The sequence below is a fragment of the Gorilla gorilla genome, chromosome 2 (assembly GCF_029281585.2).
Source record: "Gorilla gorilla gorilla isolate KB3781 chromosome 2, NHGRI_mGorGor1-v2.1_pri, whole genome shotgun sequence".
NCBI lineage: Eukaryota > Metazoa > Chordata > Mammalia > Primates > Hominidae > Gorilla > Gorilla gorilla.
The window spans coordinates 207451247-207473726 of record NC_086017.1 but is presented as its reverse complement, the minus strand read 5'-3'; the positions used below and the strand labels follow the sequence as shown (position 1 = coordinate 207473726).

General features: G+C 58.6%; 1 protein-coding gene across 36 annotated transcripts in view; it reads left to right on the top strand.

The window, feature by feature from the left end:
- The window catches only part of TNK2 (tyrosine kinase non receptor 2), a 96046-nt gene that overhangs the window by 60039 nt on the left and 13527 nt on the right, over positions 1-22480 (top strand). For 11 of the 36 annotated variants that reach the window (XM_055382726.2, XM_055382716.2, XM_055382715.2 and 8 more), the window contains exons 1-9: positions 922-1695; positions 9165-9345; positions 10656-10726; positions 12682-12903; positions 14373-14525; positions 15353-15630; positions 18082-18208; positions 18682-18828; positions 18927-19021. In XM_055382726.2, coding sequence (XP_055238701.2) covers positions 1522-1695; positions 9165-9345; positions 10656-10726; positions 12682-12903; positions 14373-14525; positions 15353-15630; positions 18082-18208; positions 18682-18828; positions 18927-19021 — 1448 coding nt within the window. In that variant the 5' untranslated portion in view covers positions 922-1521. The other 25 variants (XM_063704498.1, XM_063704497.1, XM_063704499.1 and 22 more) reach the window with 10 other exon arrangements.

Here is a 22480-nt window from a genome sequence, read left to right as displayed (position 1 = left end):
GTAGAATGCTTGAGCCCAGGAGTTTGAGACCAACCTGGGCAACATGACGAAACCTCATCTCTACAAAAAATACAAAAATTAGCTGGGTGTGATAGTGCACGCCTGTAATCCCAGCTACTCAGGAGATGGAGGCAGGAGGATTGCTTGAGCCTGCGAGGCAGAGGTTGCAGTGAGCCAAGATCGCACCACTGCACTCCAGTCTAGGGCACAGTGAGACCCTATCTCAAACAAACAAACAAAAAACGTGGGGGTGAAGAGGCTTCGGGGCTGGACCATGGGCCTAGCACTGCCAGCAGACACAGCCTTGCCTGCCCTCAGGACCTCAGCTGCCAGGCCCCCCTGGGAGGGAGTGGGCGCCCGTGTCCTGGAGATGGAGAGAGTATGGACAGTCATGGCATGTGTCTGAATCACTCCCTTTTCTTTCTTGGGCCCTGGCCAGCCTCCTCCCCAGACCAGTGTGATGTCAGGCCCAGCCGACCTGAAGGTGCAGGGTTGCCTGGTGCAGGTTCCTCTGGGATGAGGTTCTGAGGGCACCCAGCCTGGCCTTGCTCCAGAAGCTTGGGCTCTGCGCACAGAGGGGTGAGTTAAGGCTGACTAAACTTGGTGGGGCTGACATGTGGAAGCAAGATAATCCTCTGGCTGGGGGAGGAGCTGTAAGCCCCCCTCTCCTCTTCAGTATGTTCTTTTTTCCTTCAGGGCTTGGAGAAGAGGGAGGTGGAGGTGAGAGAGGGCTGGCTGGGAGGTATGGTTGGCGTATATTCCTGAGAATACGGTAGATTGTTTTGGAAAAATCCTCTTGGCCGGAAATTGCCTGTCATGTCTGCGCCTTGGTGTGGATTTGTCACTTCGCATGCAGTTGGAGAGGCTGGAGAGGAGAATGGACAGCAGAGCTGGGCTGGTTTCCAGCCTCTTGTTTCCTTTAGCTCTGCAGAGTGGAGATATAAAGAGACAAGTGAAGAGCAGAGGGGGGTGTACACGTGGGGTGGATTCTCGAACTCTTAGAGGTAGTTTAGATCCTGTGGATGTCTTACGATAGGATGGTACTAGGACGCAAGAGATTTACAGGGGGAGGTGAGGCAGGGAGAAAGCAGGAAAGGGCAGTGGTTTGGATCAGATCCTTTATCCAGCCAGGGCAAGAAGGGAGGGGCCTGGTATTTTTCTGCCTTGCCTTCTACAGTCTCCCGGCTTTGCAGCTACTCCCAAGACCAGTGTGTGCCTTTAGCTGCAGTAAGATGCCGAGGAGCTTCTGTACAGCATAGAAGCAGGCGTTTGGGGGCCTCGCCGGCAGTCATCCACCTACCCTGGTGTGCTTGGGGTGTGGAAGGGGCTGTGTGAGGAGAGTGGGCCGTAGAGGGAGCCTCACTTAGTGCCCTCCCAGGGTCTGGCTCAGCCTTGACGCTGCGTGGGGAGGAGAGGTCACAGCATCTGTCTCTCCTCTGCCCCAACCCAGGGAGGGTGCCCTGAGCTCAGCCCTAAATACCTGGTACTAAAGAGTCAGTGGCTGCTTCAGATGCCACCAGAATGAGAAGCGGTGCCTTGGGGCCCCGGGGGAGAGGAAGAGCCTCTGCCCTGGGACTTCCTGTGCCTGCGATGGCCTCGCGCCAGTGCTGGGTGCGGCACCCCCGCGTGGGCCTGTGTTGGGCGGCTTTTGAGCAGGAGTCCGGGCCCTCGTGTCACCGCTCTGAAGTCAAGGAGGTCAGTGCGTGCCCAGCGTGCCCAGCGCACAGCGCGTGCGGCGTTGCGGGAGTGGCGCGCGGGGAACCGGCCGCGGGGGCCTCGGGGCGGGGGCGTGGCCTGCGCGGGAGGCGGGCGCTGGGAGGCGGCGCGGAGCCGGCTGAGCGCAGGGCCGAGCTGCGGGGCAGGTGGGCGCCCGGCGTTCTGGGAACAGAGCGGCCGCCGGGGCAGGCTGGGGGCGGGGTGGGCTGCAGCCCCGGGATGCCTCGGAGGAGGGGGTCTCAGACGGAGTCGGACGGAGGCCCCTCTGCTGGGGGCTTCTCGGATGGCCCCTTACCGTGAATACGGGGGACTCGTGAATCCCCAAGGCCCCAGTTGGTAGCTCTGGGGCGCTGGAGGCGGGCCGAGGGCTGAGTGGAGCCCGGTTCCGCGGCCGGCGAAGGCAGAGCTCCGGCTCTCGGTGGGGGTCAGCCCGGGGCTGGCACAGCTGGCTCACTGGGAGAGGGTGGGAGCCGCGCCGCGGAGAGGAGGAACGGAGCTGGGACTGGCTGCAGGAGGGAATGGCCGCAGGCCGGCAGGAGGAGGGGCGCGACCACCCGGCCGCCGGCCGATGGCGGTTGAGGCTATGGGGGCTGAGACGTAGTAGCGGCCTTGCGCTTCTGGAGGATGCTCGAGGCCCGGCCCCCCAGGACGCAGGGCAGTGACGCTGCCGGTGCCGCTGCGGGGCGGGGGCTGCGGGCGCTGCTTCTCTCCCTGACCGCAGCCGCTGGGATTTGGGGCTCCATGGGGGAGAGATCTGCTTACCAGCGCCTGGCTGGGGGCGAGGAGGGACCGCAGGTAATGGGGAAGGCTAGGGGATAGCCAGATACCTGGGCCCCAGACCCCTTCGTCTGCTGTGAGCCGGGCTCAGCCCTGCCCCCTGCGGCAGCCTCAGGAGTGAGAGTGTCTGCTCCTGGGCCAGGGGACAGAGAGCGGTGTGTTTATGTGGGTGTGGCGGTGGTGACTTAGTGATGCTGGCATCTGCCTCTGTGTGCATGGATCCCCTGGGACCCCAAAAAGCTGCCCGTTGGGCTTTCTTCCATGCCCCAAGGGAGTCCAGGAAGTACTGCTAGGATTGGGGTTCAGTCTTTTAGGAGAACTGAGTCTGTATGTCCTGGGCATTCCCATTTACTAGCCTTCTGAATATGAATACCAAGCCAGATGGCCTTGTTTGCTTTTGAAAATATGGTCACTGTGTTGAGGGATGGGGTAGCTTCCCTTCCCCTTGGAGAGAAAGCACTTCCTCTCCCGACCGGCAGAGGGCAGTAGCTGACAGGAGAAAGGGGGACTCGGTAGGAGCGTTGGGGCTTAAGGTCGGGCTGTTTTCCTGGGCGAGGAGAAAGGGGGCCGGGCGCGGTGGCTCACGCCTGTCATCTCAGCACTTTGGGAGGCCGAGGAGGGCAGATCACCTGAGACGAGGACGCTGAGGTCAGGAATTCGGGACCAGCCTGGCCAACATGGCGGAAAAAAAAAAATAGCTGGGCATGGTGGCGGGTGCCTGTAATCCCAGCTACTCGGGAGGCTGAGGCAGGAGAATCACTTGAACCCAGGATCGCGCCACTGCACTCAAGCCTGGGCGATAGAGCAAGACTCTCAAAAAAAAAAAAAAAAAAAAAAAAGGGGGGTTCCAGGAGCCGGCCTGGCACTGACCCACACATACTTTGCTTCTTCCCACAGCTGGATTACTGGGCCAGTTACAGGTCTTGTTCTTACTGGACATCCAGGGTCAGGCATGGGGTTCTGGTGACTTTGAGACACATATTTCTGGGGACGCTAGAGTTTTTAATCTGGCCATTCTGATCCAGCAGACCCATTTTGAAATAGAGGGAATAACCCTGCTTAAATTGTTCCCCGGCCCCTGGTCCCTGGGTGTCCTTCCAGGTGTGCTTGGTGCTAGGGTAAGGCTGTAGGCTTCTCTGATGCAAGAGCACAGTCAGCCAAGGTTTGGGGAGAAGTCAGCTCCAGTGTAACACAGGCCTCATCTTGTCCACCTGACCTCAGCCCCCACTCCGTCCACACCTGCCATCTCCACAAGCTTTGTGGGCTGGATGGCAGGGGGATGAGGAAGAGGGACTGAAGTTGGGGTGTCCTTCTCCCCACCTCCTGGAGTTAGACCAGGAAATGGCTGTCCCTTTCAGCATCATCAGGGAGGTCAAGTGCTGGGAGAGGCCCTGGGAAGGGAGCCTGGGATGCTGAGTCCCCAAAGCCCTGCTCCCCAGCTGCCCACCCCTCCAGCCAGCTGAGGCTCCCTGAGCTGGTGGCCAGCTGGACAGGGACAAGAGAGCAGTGTGCAAGAAACAGGGGCTCCCTAGGCATGGCTCAGCAGGGAGGGGGGTGCCTGGGGAGCTGGAGAGGGCTTCCTGCAGCTGTCAGGTGTGTCTGGGGGCCGTAGCGAGGGGGGTGTAAGAGCAGCTGGCACCCTTTGAGGAGGGCCAGAGAGATCATTTGTCAGTTCTAGAAACATGAGGGCCCCACGGGGGCTTGATGGAGTGTCTCTAGGCCCCTTAATCTGAGGCTGTGGTCTGTGTCAGGGGTGTTATACAGGAGACATCCTACAGCTTTGGGGTGGGGGCGTCCCAGCAGGAGTCTCAGGGCATATTTGTTTGTTTTGAGCGGGTTTGGGAACTTGGCCACCTGGTATGGGTAGGAGGCACCCTGGGTATTTGGGCAGCAGACAAGGCCACCCCAGGGGAGGGGGTGAGGATCCTCACCCCACCCTACCCTTGCTCTTGGCTGGACTGCCCCACTCTGGCAGGCTGCCGGCCTCCTATTTCCGTCGGGCACCAGGGTAACAGGGCCACATTAGGGTCTGAGCCAGGAGACGCCCAGCCAAGGCTGGGACTGGGGGATGGGGGAGGGTCTCTGAAGAGTCATCGCAGGGCCCAGCAGAGCCTCTGGGGTCCAAGCCTCCCACTCAGGCTGTGTGTTAGTCCCCACGTCCCCACACAGGCCCATGAGGGAGTCCACAGCCCTGCTTTATACGTGCTGTTTGAGTCACATAGCCCCCACCCTAAAGTCCCAGGAGTTGTCTGCAACTGTGAGGGCTGGGGTAGAAGCCAGAGACAGGAGCTTTGTGTATGGGGAGGCAGGGGGGCCAGCGCGGGTGGCTGGGAGGAAGAGTCCCCCCCATTCCTGCCGCCCTCTTGGCAGTGATTCAGAAAGGTCCGTTTTCAGCCAGTGTCAGAGCTGCTCAGCTGGGGAGGGAGGGAGAGAGGGAGAGAGAGAGGCAGGCAAGAGGGAGGGCAGGCGGGCGGGCAGTTGGGTGGGGAAGCCGGGGAGTAGGGCTGGACTGTGACCACTGCCCTGGGGAGAAGACAGAAACAGGACAGAGGATCCCGGCTGCAGCCAGCGTGAGGAAAGCTCCTCCGCTCCCTGCCAGACCAGCCAGCTGTGGAAACCCAGCGGGGCTTGCAGCAGAGCGGAGGGGCCCACCCCGTTCTTCCTCATTTCCCACCCCTGGTGTGGGATTTGGAGGGCTCCTGGGCAGAGTGCGAAGCTCCGGAGCCGAGGCCACTGGATCCCCAGTGACTGCTCGGGGGGGTCCCGCTGCGTGGAGATGCCGGCAGCACGTCGGTTCCCTGGCCTGGAGCTCTCCTTCCCTCTCCTGGCCAGACTGCGGCGACGCCTGTACACAGTGAGTGGGGGACAGGGGCTGGACTGCTGGGGACTGGTTGGGCTCCTCAGCACCAGCACTTGACTGAGAGGCAGAAAGCAAGACTGGGAGCGGCTGAGGGACCCCGCCAGTGAGGGCTTGACGGGGAGTCCGGGCCAAGTGGCCTCTCCTGCGGCTGCTGCATTCCTTCTTGGCCTGTGTGTTTGCACACCGGCCACAGAGTAGTGACGGACACAGGTGTGCAGACTCCGCGAGGTGCGGGGGCCAGGACCATGCAGAATTGGAGAGTGTCTGAACTCTGGAGGAGCTGCAGCCATGCCCTGTGCTGCACAAAGAACCCTGGGCTGGACGGGGACTTAGAGGGGAGGCGGACCCCTGCGGAGTCACCCTGGACTGAGACCCTGACCGCTTGCCTCACCAGCATCCCGGAGTTCCTTCCCGTCCTCCCACATGCATCCTCTGTGCAGAGCTGCGCTGTTGCTGGGTCAGGGAGCATGGAGTGCACAGCTGAACAGAGGTGCATTAGCCGGTGTTTCAGGGAGAGGGAACAGGCCGGGCTGTGCTTTCTGAAGAGCTTCAGGGGAGGGGCCTCTGGGTCTCCCCCAGCCCTGACCACCCCGGGCATGGCTTTGAGCTGTTTTCAGGAGCCTAGAGGAGGGGGCCTGGATCCTTGGGAGTTGGTGGTGGGAGGAAGAAGAGGGGGCCTGGAGAATGCTCGCCCTGCGGGAGACTAGGAGCCCCCATCCTGAGGCTGAGCCCTGGAGGGGGGCGTCACTTTGCTCCAGGGACAGGGCAGCGGTGGCCGGGCCGTGGCCATGGCCGGGTGGAGAGGAGACGCTGCCTAGGCCCGTGACTCCTAGTGCTCCTCTGGGCTTGCTTCCGGAAAGCCACGACGCCTGGTCCTCTTAAACCCCACGCCTCTTGTTTTGTAAACAGATCTTGTTGAGGATAAATGAATACAGCTTAATACTTAGAACTGTTCCTCGCATATAGTAAGTGCAGTTGAAGTGTTAGATTTTATTTTATTTTGAGATGGAGTTTTGCTCTTGTTGCCCAGGCTGGAGTGCAATGGCACGACCTTGGCTCACCACAGCCTCCGCCTCCCGGGTTCAAGTGATTCTCCTGCCTCAGCCTCCTGAGTAGCTGGGATTACAGGCATGTGCCACCAGGCCCGGCTAATTTTCTATTTTTAGTAAAGATGGGGTTTCTCCATGTTGGTCAGGCTGGTCTCGAACTCAGGTGATCCGCCCACCTCAGCATAAGTGCTGGGATTACAGCTGTGAGCCACTGCGCTTGGCCTAGATGTTATTTTTATTGTTACTTGTCTTAAATAAAGTTAATAGAAATATATAACTTGTTATATTAACATGTTAACCTGTGTACAGTGAAACAAGCAACACAGTGGGAACTCTAATATAAAGAGACATAAGAGGAAGGTAATAATATTTTATGTATCCTAATACGTTAGTAACCTAGACAATGTAGTGAGGAGTCAGATCCTGAGACCTCAGGTGGAAACACCATGAAGGCAGCATCTGCAAGTGCTGACCGAGAGGGGAGTTTTGAAATAATGAGAGGGGGTTGCCTTCACTGACATTTTTGCAAATAGTGGACTTCTGCTATGTTCTGAATAAAGCAAAGTCCATTTTCCCTGAAGTTTACACAGTAGTTTCATTCCAGGAAAATTTATTTTATATTAAAACTGTAAGGCCAGGAGCAGTGGCTCCCCAGCACTTTGGGAGGCCAGGGCAGGTGGATCACTTGAGCTCAGGAGTTCGAGACCAGCCTGGCCAACATGGAGGAACCCTGTCTCTACTAAAAATACAAAAATTAGCCGGGCGCCTGTGATCCCAGCTTCTTGGGAGGCTGAGGCGGGAGAATTGCCTGAACCCGGGAGGCTGAGTTTTCAATGAGCCAAGATCATACCATTGTACTCCAGCCTGGGAGTCTCACTCTGTCTCAAAAAAAAAAAACAACAAAAAACAACTATAAAAGTACTTTCTTGTTAATATATAAAGTGGGATCATATTCTAGGTTTGCATGATCATAAACACCTTCATGAATTGAGTTGTGTGGGATTTGGGACAGTGCGAGAATGTCCTATGCATTGCAGGCTAGCTCACGCTCTTGTCCCCCAACCACCCACTGAATGTCAATAAGGCCCCCCCCCAAATGTTGTGGCAACCAGAACTGTCCCATAGGGGGCTGTGCAGCCTCATGAGAACCATTCCAGTAAAGGGTTACAGCTTTAAGCTTGGAAACCACCCGGCTGGCCCAGCTGCCTGGCCCGGTCGCTGAGGTGGAAGAGCCAGGATTTGAACTGAGGGTTTCTCATTCCCCTTTGTTACTCTTTGTACTTCCCTGAGCTTCCTGAAAAAGTCGGAACTGGCACTGTGTTGGCAGGGCCACTGGGAACTGTGGGGGCAGGAGGCTCACGCTGGGCCCAGGCTGTGTGTGCCTGCTTCTCAGTGCTGCTCACTGTGATGGGAGCTGGGGAGGAGGCCACCGCTGAGTGGGGGAGGGCGATGGCTTGGTCCCCAGCCGGGCAGCTGGCCTTTTTTCTCTCGCCTGTTCCTCTTTGGGGATTGAGGATGGGTCCGGGGCTAGCATGGCCACGCCCTCAGCTCTGACATACCTTACGCAGGCGGGGATGGGTTTGCTGTGCGGTGGATCCGCTTGCTTAGCTTTGAAGGAGCCACCAGCTTTCTTTATCTGGGCCCAGGAGAGTGTAGGGCAGAGGTCACTCCCCGGTACCACTGGCTGATTGCGGCCTGCAGTGTGCTTTGGCCAGCACGCTGTGTGTGCGTGTGCATGCGTTTCAGATCTGAACTATTCAGCATTGTTAAAAAGTCAGGAGAAAGACGAATATTAAGTGAAATCAGGGAACAGAATGGTATGGTTAATGCGTGAATATTCGTGTAGGGACAACAGAGTCTGAAGCGTCCGCAGAAGACATCACTGGCAACTCCTGGGGAGCCGGGTGGCTGTGCAGCTGGGGAGGGAATGAGATTCGTGGCTCAGTGTGCCTTCTGAATATTTTACCACGTGCATAGATTACCTTCTCCAAGCTTCAATGGTGAGGTTCACATGTAAATTGAGATTTCTCTTATTTCCTGAAAAAATGGAAAGCTTTGACAACACTGGGCCACAGTTTCTTCTGACGACCATTGATGGGATCTGAGCTCCCTGTTGACAGGGGTGTCTGCCAGCCCACCGCAGGCCCCAGCCCTCCCTCTTGTCTTCCGCTTGCTGTGGCCCTGTAGGCGCTTGAGTGGTGGCCCGTGGAGTGGTCTTTGGATTGTTAGGAGAGGCCGGGCCGGGGTGGTCAGGCGCTGGGAGGAACTTAGCGTGGAGCTCATCTGATCCTGAGAGTTTTCCCCATCACATCTGAGGAGCCCATAGATGGGTCTCCGGGCACTTTGCACCCTAGAGATTTTTATCAAATACTAGGAGTAAGAACACGCCGGTGTTCCCGGAGAGACCACTGTTAGTTTTTAAAAGATTTTCAAGGGCTTTCGACCCCTAGAAACTTAGAGCAGGAATATGAGCACAGGTTGATCTTGGGTCACTCAGTCACAGATCGCATTTTGGGAGCAAGACCCTGACTCCTGACTCCAGGGCCAGGGCTGTATCTCCGCCACCCTAATTGTGCCCTGTGGCTGGCAGGAATAGGGGACGTGGGTCCAGGCGGTTCTCGGTAGCTTCTCTCGGGAGTCAGAAGGTGGTGTGAGCCCTTCCGGGTGGCCGTGTAGTGGGATGAAGGTGAGCCCAGGTCACTCGGGCAGGCCCCTGTTGTCCCCCCACAACCCTTGTCCCTGAGCCATTCCTCCCCCCACAGAGGCTGGGAGGCGGCAGAATGCAGCCAGAGGAGGGCACAGGCTGGCTGCTGGAGCTGCTGTCCGAGGTGCAGCTGCAACAGTACTTCCTGCGGCTCCGAGACGACCTCAACGTCACCCGCCTGTCCCACTTTGAGTACGTCAAGAATGAGGACCTGGAGAAGATCGGCATGGGCCGGCCTGGTAGGTGGGATGTTGGCCTGGCTTGTCTTGCCCCTGACCCTTTCCGTCCTCTGTCCTCAGGACCACTCGGTGCACGGGTGGCAGCTGAGAACTCTGTCTGTCCCAGAGCCCTGAGGGAGCAGGAGGGACATCAGTAGGTGCTGATGTGTGATGAGAACAGTTGGCAGTTGTAAAGGTGAATTGGAGTTTGAGGAGAGTGAGGTCTTCCCTAAAGCTGGCTACACAGGAGTCACTCCATGCCCCGTTCTGATTGTTCTCACGTAGAGTGTATGTCCTCCATTGCCCCTCCTTCATAAGCATCGAATTGAGTCTGTTCTCATCATTCTGACTACCGGGGGGTCCATGTGCAGAGATCTGTAGGGAGAACGCTAACTCTCAGATGGTTTGCTGATTCGCGCTCACGCTCTCTTTCTTGCTCTCTCACACGCACACACGCATGCACACGCACAGGCATACACGCACGCACACACGCATACACGCAGGCACACACGCACATGTGCGCACACACACACGTGCACGCACACACGCACATGCACACACGCATGCACGTGCGTACGCACGCGTGCGCACACACGCCTGCGCACACAGACACGCACACATACACGCACACGTGTGTGCACACACCCGCATGCACACGCACACGCAAGGCATACACGCATGCGCACATGCACACATACACGCGCAGACGCACACGTGCGCACACACGTGTGCACACACGCACGCACATACACACAGGTTTGCTCTGATTTGAGTTCAACCCTTCATATTTTTCCTAAAAGTGGGGGTTGTAGCATCTAAAAGTCATGATGTTCTTCATAGAACATTAGAAACGTATTAGGGCTTTCAAGTTAAAATAGCTAAATAGGTAGTAATGTGTCAAGTTAGACACTGACTTAGTTAAAATAGCTAAATAGGTAGTAATGTGTCAAGGTAGACATTGATGTATGCTACTTTAGGCCTGGATAGTTGGTGTCTGATGCCAGTAGCATAAGAAAATTTTATGGAGGGAAAAAAACCTCAACATTGAGAAAATTCTGTTCATTACCTTGATTTTTCCTGAGAACTGGGAGAAGCCCATCGCTTCAAGTTTTTGGTTAAACACCTTCACCCAGTTTGAGAGCCAGTGCCAGGAAGTGGAGTGCAGAGACCGTCGGTCAGTTGAGGCTCCGGGTTAGTTGGGGTTGATTTCATTGCTATCATCGGGCTGGGCGGTGTCTAGTGGCAGGCTCACCCCCAAGGGGACCACAGGCAGCAGCCTCTCTCGGGCTACGGCGGCCTTCACAGCACGCGGTTCCCCGCCCTCCCTGCAGGCCAGCGGCGGCTGTGGGAGGCTGTGAAGAGGAGGAAGGCCTTGTGCAAACGCAAGTCGTGGATGAGTAAGGTGGGTGAGGAGGTGGGTGAGGAGGTGGGAGGGGGGCAGCCTTGAACGCCCCCCTCAGCTTCCGGTCCTGGGAACCTTCCCCAGCTCCCCGGCAGGTCGAATCTCGCCATTCTGCCGGCACTTTGTACAGGACCCCCGCGTCCAGGGTCTTATCGGGCAGGGCACTTGTAGAGCTGCTGGGCTAAGTGTCTGTCTCCCGCCAGATACGGACACGTGAGCAGCCTGTGTGCGGTGAGGCCTTCACAGCCCCTCTCAGCACGCCTGGAACAGGACCTCATTGACAAGTGTGCCTTAACTTAGCCCTGCTGTGTCTGAGCGTTGGGGCCAGTGTCCAGTGTGGGGTGGTGGACCTGTCTGGACCCAGGACGTCTTTGCTTGGCTTCCCTCCTCCCTGACCCTCTCTAATCTCTGGGTTTCTCTGGTCATCTGTCCCTGCTGACAGCTTCCTTCCCCACAGCCTGTCCCAGCCTGTCCCCACCTCTCCCCACACCTTGTCCTAATTTGGGTCTGTGGTGTAGTGAGTCCCTGGTCTGACTCAGTGGAACTTTGCCCATTGTCTGGAAGACAATGAGAGAGGAAGTGAGCCAGCCGTGGCCTTTCCTCCCCACTTCTGGCTTCAGGGCTGGGTTAGGGGGTGGGCAGGGCCGAACAGCTGCAGTGGGATTGGGCAGCAGAGATTTTCCTGGCTGCAATCCGGCAAAGGGGCTGTCTCTTGGGATCCTGTGGCTTTTTCTGGAAACAGTGTCCTGGTCCTTTGCCCGGGTTTTAGGGAAGGATGAGTAGTGTCGGGACGGTGGAGGCAGGAGAAGAGAGCAGCGTGGTTTGCTGAGATTTAGGGGTCTTGGATCTGCCACTGGCTCTTGATAGGTCCCTGGGCAGTCAGTGGCCTCCAGATTTTTGTTGTGTCTTCAGTGAAATGATACGGTCCCCACTGCCCAGCTCACCTCCCGGGGCTGTAGGAGGCACCGGAGATAACGGCTGTGGAGGGTTCTGTAACCTGAACGTTGCAAACATAAGGCATTCTAGTTACTGGGAGGAAGCACAGGGCAGAGGCCAGAAGAGGCCCTCAGATTTGAGGCACCCTAGCCCGGACGGATAAGGATCCACCAGCTCTGGGGGCGTGAGACCCAAGCTGGCAAGAATCTGCAATCTGGAGCCAAGGCTGTGGGTGCCTCAGTGGAGGCCGAGTCAGACCGATGTGGCCAGCTTTGACCCTCATGGCCTCCTTTCTTCTGTCCCTTGACCTTCGGCCCCTCCCTGTCCACCCTGGCCTCCAAGTCTCCTCCACTCTTCCTTCTGTCTCAGCCCTCAGCTCTAGGCGCCCCTCCAGAGACCCAGCTGTCTTCCCAGGCCCCTTCCCAGCAAGGACTAGCTTCATCTGAACCACACACACACTCACGGCTCAACCTCAGACTAAAATTATCCTCTCCCCTGGGCAGGATGAAGGGCAGCCGACTCCCTGGTGAGGGTGGAGACAGACAGCACCAAATGGTCAGGCCAGAGAAGGGGCCAGGGCTAAAAATGGACAAGGAGGTGTCTGTGGAGGGCCCATGCGGCTCCTACGCCATCGACGCGGGTTAGGGCTGGAGTCTGCGGGGCGGCGGGTGCAGGAAGGGAGGGTGGGGCAGGACTGGGAGGAGACTCCGACCTTGGCTGGGCGGTGCCCTCCCTCTCCACACAGCTGGGTATGGGGCCGCTCAGCCACAGGCTGCATGCCTGTCGGTCTTTTTCTGGCACCCTCCTTGAGGCCAGCGTCAGGCTTTGGGTTCATGTTTGGGGGTGTGCCCTGGACGGAGTGTGGGCCTCCAGCCAGGCTGCCCCACTGGCAGTTTGGCAAAGCCAGGACCTATCTGGAAGCCGAAGCCAGGGATCACCAGGTGGACCCAGCGGGGTGGGACTGAGTGACTGACCCTGGGGTGTTGGATTCCATCTGGCCCCCGGCTGCCTTCAAACAGGTGTTCAGTGGAAAGCGACTGGAGGCTGAGTTCCCCCCTCATCACTCTCAGAGCACCTTCCGGAAGACCTCACCCGCCCCTGGGGGCCCAGCAGGGGAGGGGCCCCTGCAGAGCCTCACCTGCCTCATTGGGGAGAAGGACCTGCGCCTCCTGGAGAAGCTGGGCGATGGTTCCTTTGGCGTGGTGCGCAGGGGCGAGTGGGACGCGCCCTCAGGGAAGACGGTGAGCTCTCTGTGTCCTGCCAGCGCGGCAGAGGCATGGGACCCGGGGCTGGTAGTGGCTCTTCTGCCCCCAACCAGGGTGTGGATGGGACTGGGGATGCATCACAGTGTGGCTCATCGCAGAGTCCATGCTCAGGATTTTTGGGGTTTTATTTATTTATTTATTTTTGAGACGGAGTCTCGCTCTGTCGCCCAGGCTGGAGTGCAGTAGGCACGATCTCTGCTCCCTGCAACCTCCACTTTCCGGGTTCAAGCAATCCTCCTGCCTTAGCCTCCTGAGTAGCTGGGATTACAGGCATGCACCACCACACTCAGTTAATTTTTGTATTTTTAGTAGAGACGGGGTTTCACCATATTGGCCAGGCTGGTCTCGAACTCCTGACCTCAGGTGATCTGCCCACCTTAGCCTCCCAAAGTGCTTGGATTACAGGTGTGAGCCACCACGTCCAGCCCATGCTCAGGTTTAACTAAGCACATTTATTATTTCAACTATAAAAATAATTTATTATAAAAGCGTGGAAAGTATTTGAAAAACAAGGAAAAAAAATCGCCTGTAATCCCACCACTCAGAGGAAGTCGAGCCTCTTCCTCCCACTTTAGGTATTTTGTTGGATTTAGTTAAGATACAAATTCTGGATACAGCTTTTAAAATCTTGTTCTTTCTTCTCGGCATTGCATTTAACATTTTCCCCTCAGGGATAACGTGTGCACCACAGCATACAGTTCTGGCGTGACTGTTTCCTGTGCAGCAGCCGTGTCCTTACTGCTCAGATCACGTGCGGTGCATTCCCGGCACTTCACAGGGCTCCTCATTCTCCGTCCACTCAGTGCGTCCTTCTCCCGGGGAAGCCACTGTGCAGACTTCTAGCTCCACAGCTTTGTTTTTGGCATTACATTTACAGCATTTTCCTTCTACAGCAAAACACCTTTAATATTCCATTTTATGACCAGCCTGAGCAATATGGAGAAACCCCATCTCTACTAAAAATACAAAATTAGCCAGGCGTGGTGGCACCTGCCTGTAATCCCAGCTACTCAGGAGGCTGAGGCAGGAGAATCACTTGAACCCGGGAGGCAGAGGTTGCAGTGAGCTGAGATCACGTCACTGCACTGCAGCCTGGGCGACAAGAGCGAGACTGTCTCAAAAAAAAAAAAAATTCCATTTTATAAAATTTGAATATTCTCTCATCATACTGGTTATCTCTTACTTTTTGGTTGGTATTTAAGCCTGGCATTCCCCCAGGAAGGGGAGGTGTGGCCGATGATGGCTCCTGAGGGCCAGCCGTCTGCCCTTCTCCAGCCAGGCCTCACGCAGAGCACGTAAGCCCAGGCACTGGTGACATGCTTACCCACCCAGATGAGGAGCTCACAGGCAGGGATCGTTGAGCCGAGTTGGAGGGTGGAGCAGGTTGGCTCTGTGTGTCCGGGACCTGGCAAGTCCTGAGTCCTTGCAAATCCCGCTCTGGGCAGGTGAGTGTGGCTGTGAAGTGCCTGAAGCCCGATGTCCTGAGCCAGCCAGAAGCCATGGACGACTTCATCCGGGAGGTGAATGCCATGCACTCGCTCGACCACCGAAACCTCATCCGCCTCTACGGGGTGGTGCTCACGCCGCCCATGAAGATGGTGAGTACTGCGGGCAGGAGGGGGCGGGCAGGGAGAGGGCTCTGGTCCCAGATGTGTGGTTCGGTTACTCTCTCCATCCTAAGGTCAGAGGCGCCCTAGATCCTACTTTGGTCCCCCAACCTGATGGAGTAAAGGGGTCCACAGGGGCCCAGCCTGGTACGGGCTGTGTCTGCTGCGGTCCAGTCCGGGTCCGTCTCTGGATTTTGCTGGTGCTCAGTGTCAGAGAGTTACTCCCATGGGAGGGGCTGGCCACTGAGTTTAATTTGGGGAATTTATGTTTTATTTATCTATTTATTTTGAGATGGAGTCTCACTTTGTCGCCCAGGCTGGAGTGCAATGGCATGATCTAGGCTCACTGCAACCTCGGCCTCCTGGGTTCACGCGATATTCCTGCCTCAGGCTTCCAAGTAGCTGGGATTACAGCCGTGTGCTACCATGCCTGGCTAGTTTTTGTATTTTTAGTAGAGACGGGGTTTCACCATGTTGGCCAGGCTGATCTCAAACTCCTGACCTCAAATGATCCACCCACCTCGGCCTCCCAAAGTGCTGGGATTACAGGCGTGAGCCACCACACCTGGCTGAGTTTTGGAATTTCTAGCCACTGCCTCTTTGGGCTCCTTCTCTCTAGGCATCAGTTTCCCAAATTGCCTCGAGGGAGAGGCCTGAGAAACTGCAGGACTCCTAGAGGTCCCCAGACAGCAGGCCAGGAAGGTGCGTGCAGCCTGGCTCTGGAAAGCCTTCAGGAAGGGGGCTGGGGGCCCAGCGTGGGCTGCTGAGAAGGGGCAGGGTCCTCCAGCTCATTCCTCCTGCCTCCTCCGTGGCCTCAGGTGACAGAGCTGGCACCTCTGGGATCGTTGTTGGACCGGCTACGTAAGCACCAGGGCCACTTCCTCCTGGGGACTCTGAGCCGCTACGCTGTGCAGGTGGCTGAGGGCATGGGCTACCTGGAGTCCAAGCGCTTTATTCACCGTGACCTGGCTGCCCGCAATCTGCTGTTGGCTACCCGCGACCTGGTCAAGATCGGGGACTTTGGGCTGATGCGAGCACTACCTCAGAATGACGACCATTACGTCATGCAGGAACATCGCAAGGTGCCCTTCGCCTGGTGAGGGGCAGGTGCTGCCAGCTCACAGAGTCCCTGCAGACCCAGGCCTCAAAGCTTCTGGGGCTTTCTGGATCCACCACAGCCCCTGGTTTTGCTTGGGCCTGCCCTTATCTGTTCTAAGCCTGGGGTGCCCTCCTTTGCACCCATTCACTCACCATCCATCTAGGAATTCTTGAGGGCCCACGTGCCAGGGTCTGGGTGCTGGAAATCACAGGGATACATGCTGTGGGACTCTCCAAGGGGCTTTGGTGGATGGGGTGATACAGGGATAGATGCTGTGTCCTCTTCAAGGAGCATTGCTGGGGGAGGGGTGTTAGAGGGACAGATGCTGTGTCCTCTCCAAGGGGGCACTGCTGGGTGGGGTGATACAGGGATAGATGCTGTGTCCTCTCCAAGGGGCATTGCTGGGGGAGGGGAGTGTTACAGGGATAGATGCTGTGTCCTCTCCAAGGGGCATCGCTGGTGGGGGTGATACAGGGATAGATGCTGTGTCCTCTCCAAGGGGCATTGCTGGGGGCGGGGGTGTTACAGGGATAGATGCTGTGTCCTCTCCAAGGGGCATTGCTGGGCGGGGGGGTGTTACAGGGATAGATGCTGTGTCCTCTCCAAGGGGCATTGCTGGGGGAGGGGGGTGTTACAGGGATAGATGCTGTGTCCTCTCCAAGGGGCATCGCTGGGGGGAGGGGTGATACAGGGATAGATGCTGTGTCCTCTCCAAGGGGCATCGCTGGGGGGGGGGGGGGTGATACAGGGATAGATGCTGTGTCCTCTCCAAGGGGCATCGCTGGTGGGGGTGATACAGGGATAGATGCTGTGTCCTCTCCAAGGGGCATTGCTGGGGGCGGGGGTGTTACAGGGATAGATGCTGTGTCCTCTCCAAGGGGCATCGCTGGGGGGGGGGGGGTGATACAGGGATAGATGCTGTGTCCTCTCCAAGGGGCATCGCTGGGGGAGGGGGGTGTTACAGGGATAGATGCTGTGTCCTCTCCAAGGGGGCACCGCTGGGTGGGGTGTTACAGGGATAGATGCTGTGTCCTCTCCAAGGGGCATTGTTGAGGGGGGTGTTTCAGGGATAGATGCTGTGTCCTCTCCAAGGGGCATTGTTGAGGGGGGTGTTTCAGGGATAGATGCTGTGTCCTCTCCAAGGGGCATTGTTGAGGGGGGTGTTTCAGGGATAGATGCTGTGTCCTCTCCAAGGGGCATTGCTGGGGGAGGGGGGTGTTTCAGGGATAGATGCTGTGTCCTCTCCGAGGGGCATTTCTGTGGGGAGGTATTCAAAGGTTTCCTAAAATGTCAGGGAAGTTCGCCAGGGAAAGACTCGTTGGTAAGCATGTTCTAGGGAGAGCTAGTGGTAGACAGGCCCAGGCCACAGCAGGCCTTGTAGATGGGCCAGGGCTGCTTACCTGTGCACTGGGGGTGGTACTTGGCCCTGCCCTGGCCCCTGTGCGGGCTTATCCTCTGCTGAGACCACTGTGGTTCTCTGGTGCCAGAGGCACCCAAAGGTCTGTGATCTGCCTGCTTTGAGGCGGGAAGGGTTGTTCCAGCTCTGCTTTCCCAAGCGGTGGCTGTGGGCAACCCTTATGATCCAGGACGCATGGTCATCTTAACGAGCAGCTGGCTTTACACCCAGGGCGAGCAGAGGTCTTAGATTATGCCTGTTGTCCTGGAGTAATTTAGAGCAGCCTCTTTTGTATTCAGGCATCCTGGTTTGCATGGTAAGGTATTAATACAGTTGCCTTTAAACAGCACGATGAAGTGGGCGGGTTATTGTTCTCATTTCACCGACGAGGATAATGAGCCTTAGTGATCTCGAGTGACTTTCCCGGCCCCATCCCCTTTGAGGGGCAGGGCTCTTTCTGGTTCCCTGTCTGGGCACCACCCTCCTCTCTGCACCTCAGTCCACGCCGGGATGTCCTTTCTGACCTCACCGCAGTGGCACTTCCCCCTCACCCGGGGGTGCCCAGAACGAATGGGTGTATTTGGGTGAAGCCAGTATGACTGTTTCTACCCATTTTGGTTCTTCCCCAGGCCCTACCCGAATTTCCCACCCACTGCTTCCTGCCAAAGGACCCAAATCCCAGGATCCCGCCCCAAATCTGGGAATTGTCATCCTCCCACCACAGTCAGAAAACAGCCTGTGATCTTCTCTCCCTGCCCCATCCCAGAGCCTCTGACCTCCTTCCTTTCCATGCTTCTCTGGCTGGGAAACTTCCTCTCCTCTTCCCCCACCAGGCTGCAAGTGAATAAGAGGCCTGGGCTTAGACGATTTCCCCAAGTCCGTGCACCGTGTCGTCAAGGGGTCCTGCCCGCTTCACACGGCGCCCCTGAGACCCACTGTTGAACCTGGCACGGGGTCACAACAAGTGTTTGCTGAATGAGTGTTTTAAGTCCGTGGGGCGGACGCAGGTAGGGTGTTTGAGAGGGCTTCTCTTTGACCCCTGCCTCTGCCAGGTGTGCCCCCGAGAGCCTGAAGACACGCACCTTCTCCCATGCCAGCGACACCTGGATGTTCGGGGTGACACTGTGGGAAATGTTCACCTACGGCCAGGAGCCCTGGATCGGCCTCAACGGCAGTCAGGTGAGGGCTGGGAGACGGGCCCCCATAGGGCTGGTGGGGTGAATTCCATTCCCTGCTTGCAGCCTGGCCCTGCTGGAACTGCCTCTCACCCATGGACTCCCTCCTCCCACGCCCCGTGCCTCCCCCAATGCCCCGTGCCTCCCCCCACGCCCTGTGCCTCCCCCCATGCCCTGTGCCTCCCCCCACGCCCCGTATCTGTATGGCCTCAGGGAGAGCCCAGCAAAGAGACGGGGAGGGAAAAGCTGGGGCCTGCCCTCCTTCTCTAGCCCTTGCCACATCCACTTGTTCCGAGGCCCCAGACCTGGGAAGAAGGGACTGGGGCTCTGGAGAGGGCCCCTCCCAGGCAGGCAGATCCCTTCTTTGGAGGCCAGGCATGGCAGCAGCCGCTGCAGCTGTGGATGGGCTGGAGGGAAGGCGGGAAGTGAAGGGCTGGGTGCTCTGTTTGTCCTCAAACTGCACCTCCTCACTTTCAGATATTGCATAAGATCGACAAGGAGGGGGAGCGGCTGCCCCGGCCCGAGGACTGTCCCCAGGACATCTACAATGTCATGGTCCAGTGCTGGGCTCACAAGCCAGAGGACAGACCCACGTTTGTGGCCCTGCGGGACTTCCTGCTGGAGGTGAGGGACAGGTCAGCCCAGGAGAGCTGGGGTGTTCAAGCTGAGGGGCTACCCAGGCGTCAGTCCCAGAGTTGGCCACGACCTTCCTCTTCCTCCAGGCCCAGCCCACAGACATGCGGGCCCTTCAGGACTTTGAGGAACCGGACAAGCTGCACATCCAGATGAATGATGTCATCACCGTCATTGAGGGAAGGTAGGGAGTGCAGGGCTGGGCCCCGCCCTGGGATCGCTTGAAGGGCACAGGTCGGAGGGGCCTGTGGACAGATCTCTTTGGCCTCCAAGATTCCCTTGGCCACATACAGGCTGGCGGTTGGGCCTGAACCCTGCAGTGTGAGGGGAGGACAGGCCTGCCTCCGTCTTCCTAGTGCCTTTCCCTGCCCAGCTTCCCTCCACCACCCTTTCCCACTGGGCTGCAGCCCTGGCTGTGTGGTTGGGCCAGGCTGCCTTTATGGAGGGGTAGGGAGTGGCCTGGCCTCGGTGGCAGCAGAGTTCTGGACTCCCGTGCTTCCTCCTCTGCTCCTCCCCGCTTCTCTCCCTGCTTCTTTCTGGCACAGGGACTCAGCCATCCACCTGGGTGCGTTTCAGTAGCTGAAGCAGCCCAGCCTGCCCTCTTGCAGCTTTCCAGCCTTCCTGCTGAGCCCACCACCGGCTCCCAGGCCTGCCTCCAGCCTCTGGGCCTCTCTTCCCATCTCCCCTTGGGAGGGCCCTCTCTATACGTAACCCTCCTCCCACAGCCTCTCGGGAGTCCCTGTCTTCCACCTGAGCCCCCGCAGTTCTAGCGCCTGCCCTGAGGCCCCACCACTGCTGGCCCTGCCTTGTGCTGGCTGATCCCCAGGGTGTCTGAGCAACTGGCTGGGGCAGGGCAGGTTTCAGGTGCCTTTGAGGCAGGGGCAGTATTGAGGACCAGGAAGAAGAGCGAAGTGGAGGAACTCCCCTGTGCTCGCAGCTCCTGACTCAGGCCAGGCAAGGATGGGGCTGGGGCTGCTTCCCAGGGAGCCTCTTCCACCTGCACTGCAGCTTTTGGGGTCTGCGGCCTTCGGTGCAATCCTGTGCTTCTTGGGGGTGGGTGGAGGAGACCTGGGGGGGCTGTGTGGAGTGTGAGCTGCACCGCTGTGGCCCCGACACCCCGAGCCTTCCCAGGCCCGGCTCCCTCACCCTTGGGCCCAGGGTCTGGGAATAGGAATGACATACTGAGACTGCAGGGCCTGTGGTTAGGGGTGTTATGCTGGGGAAGAAAGCAGAAGGTTCTAGAAAGAGAGGCCTGGGGACAGGAGGCAAACAGTCTGCAGGTTTGGAGCTGAGGGGCCAGGGATGGGATTGCAAGCGTGGCGCTCTGGGGAGCATTCTGGAAATAGGAAGATTAAGGGTGGGGGGTCCCCTGGAAGTACCTGGCAGGGCCTCCAGCCCGAAGTCCAGCCTCACGACCGTGTCCACCTCCACGAGCTGGAAAGCCATGGCATGGGCCTGGCCCCTCTTGTGCTGCTGCCGGAGCCCCAGATCTTTACCACCTGCTTCCCTTGCTCTCAGCAGGAGCCTGTGTGCCTGCCAGTGTCCCCAGGGGTGACTCAGAGTGGCCTGTGTTTGGGGCGTGTGTCTCTGGAGCTGGTGTTTTAGGTCACCGCCGGGGCAAGGCGGGCAGTGGGAGGGGCCGGGAGCGGCTGCTCCTGGGAGAGTTGTGGGTGTGCCCTGCCCCGCCCTTCCGTCGGAGGCTCCCGTTGGCCCCAGCCGCTGGTTCCCTGTGGCTGCTGCTGGTGGGGCTCTGGGGGCTCCTTCCCCCCGGGCCACCAGCCCTGGCTTGGAACCACAGCACCTGCCCTCCGTGCCTGGAGCTGCTCAGGAGGTGGGAGGTGAGGGTCAGGAGGCCACAACAGCCGGTGAGGCTTGGGAGCGGGCCTGGGTGTCGGTGGTGGCAGAGCTTGACTCTGCCCCCTTGTTTTTTCAGTCCCTGAATGTCTCCATGTTTGTTTGGCTGCCTCCGTCTCCATGTCTCCAGGCGGATGGCTCTGTGTGAGTCTTTGGGCCTGGGTGTGCATCTGTGGGTCTGTGTTTGGAGCTCCCTCCTAGCCTGGCCTTCTCTTCGCCATGGCTTCCCACTTGCGAAGCTGTGTCCAGTATTTGTTTCCTGGTGCGGAGTCTGGGAGGCCACCTGCCGCAGCTTGGACTGAGTCTAGGCTCAGTCCTTCTCAGGGTACTGGGCTGTGGGCAGAGGGGAGACACCTAGATGTTTCGTGCTGTGTCCAGATTTGGAGACACAAATGATGACTGGTCTTTCCCGGGGGCTCGTTTGGAGGAAGGGGTGGCTGGCAGCACTTTTGTTCTGCATACAGAGCGGGTGTTGGAATCCATTGCGGGTCCTTGGCCTGGTCTGGCCCTGGAGCCTCGGCTTCCTGTGGTGGGTGGGAGCCAGGCATCCAGGTTATCCCTCCAGGCCTGGGCGCCTGGGACCCCCAGGGAGAAGAGCGGGCGGGCGTTTTGAACAGAATGTCCGGCATTAGTTGAGCCATTTCTGGACTACCTTCGGCCCGGACGGGAACACGGTGCTGAGATTTCCAGAGTTGGGGTGGCCTTAGGCAGTTTTCAGCACCGGCCTCTGTTTTCCATCTTGTCTACCCCAGAGACGTTGACCAGAGGCCCGGGGGCAGCAGGAGGTAGAAGGTTCATGCGGAGGTGTTGGGCCCTTTTCCTGCTTCCCCAGGAAGTCCTCATCCGCCCCTGCTTCAGTCACGGCCGGGTAGCAGCCCTGGCCCTCCCATGGCCACGGGGACTCCGGCCTGTTCGTCGCAGGAGAGAGAGGGCGCGGACAGGGCGGGCCTGGAAGGAAGGGCTGGCCTCAGTCCCCTCTGGGCTGCTGGTGCCTCGGCCACACTGAGCCTCACACGGGTGCGTGTGGGCTGCGAGAAGTGACACGGTCCTCTTGGAAGTCCCACTGGAGCCTCGGGACGAAGCTGCCTCGGAGTGTGCGTGGGCGCCATCCCTAGGGCTTTCTTATGCCTCGGAGTGTGCTTGGGCGCCATCCCGAGGGGAGCTTCTTATGCCTCGGAGTGTGCGTGGGCGCCATCCCGAGGGGAGCTTCTTGTGCCTCGGAGTGTGCGTGGGCGCCATCCCGAGGGGAGCTTCTTGTGCCTCGGAGTGTGCGTGGGCGCCATCCCGAGGGGAGCTTCTTGTGCCTCGGAGTGTGCGTGGGCGCCATCCCGAGGGGGAGCTTCTTGTGCCTCGGAGTGTGCGTGGGCGCCATCCCGAGGGGAGCTTCTTGTGCCTCGGAGTGTGCGTGGGCGCCATCCCTAGGGCTTTCTTATGCCTCGGAGTGTGCGTGGGCGCCATCCCGAGGGGAGCTTCTTGTGCCTCGGAGTGTGCGCGGGCGCCATCCCTAGGGCTTTCTTATGCCTCGGAGTGTGCGTGGGCGCCATCCCGAGGGGAGTTTCTTGTGCCTCGGAGTGTGTGTGGGCGCCATCCCGAGGGAAGTTTCTTGTGCCTCGGAGTGTGCGTGGGCGCCATCCCTAGGGCTTTCTTATGCCTCGGAGTGTGCGCGGGCGCCATCCTGAGGGGGAGCTTCTTGTGCCTCGGAGTGTGCGTGGGCGCCATCCCGAGGGGGAGCTTCTTGTGCCTCGGAGTGTGCGTGGGCGCCATCCCGAGGGGAGCTTCTTGTGCCTCG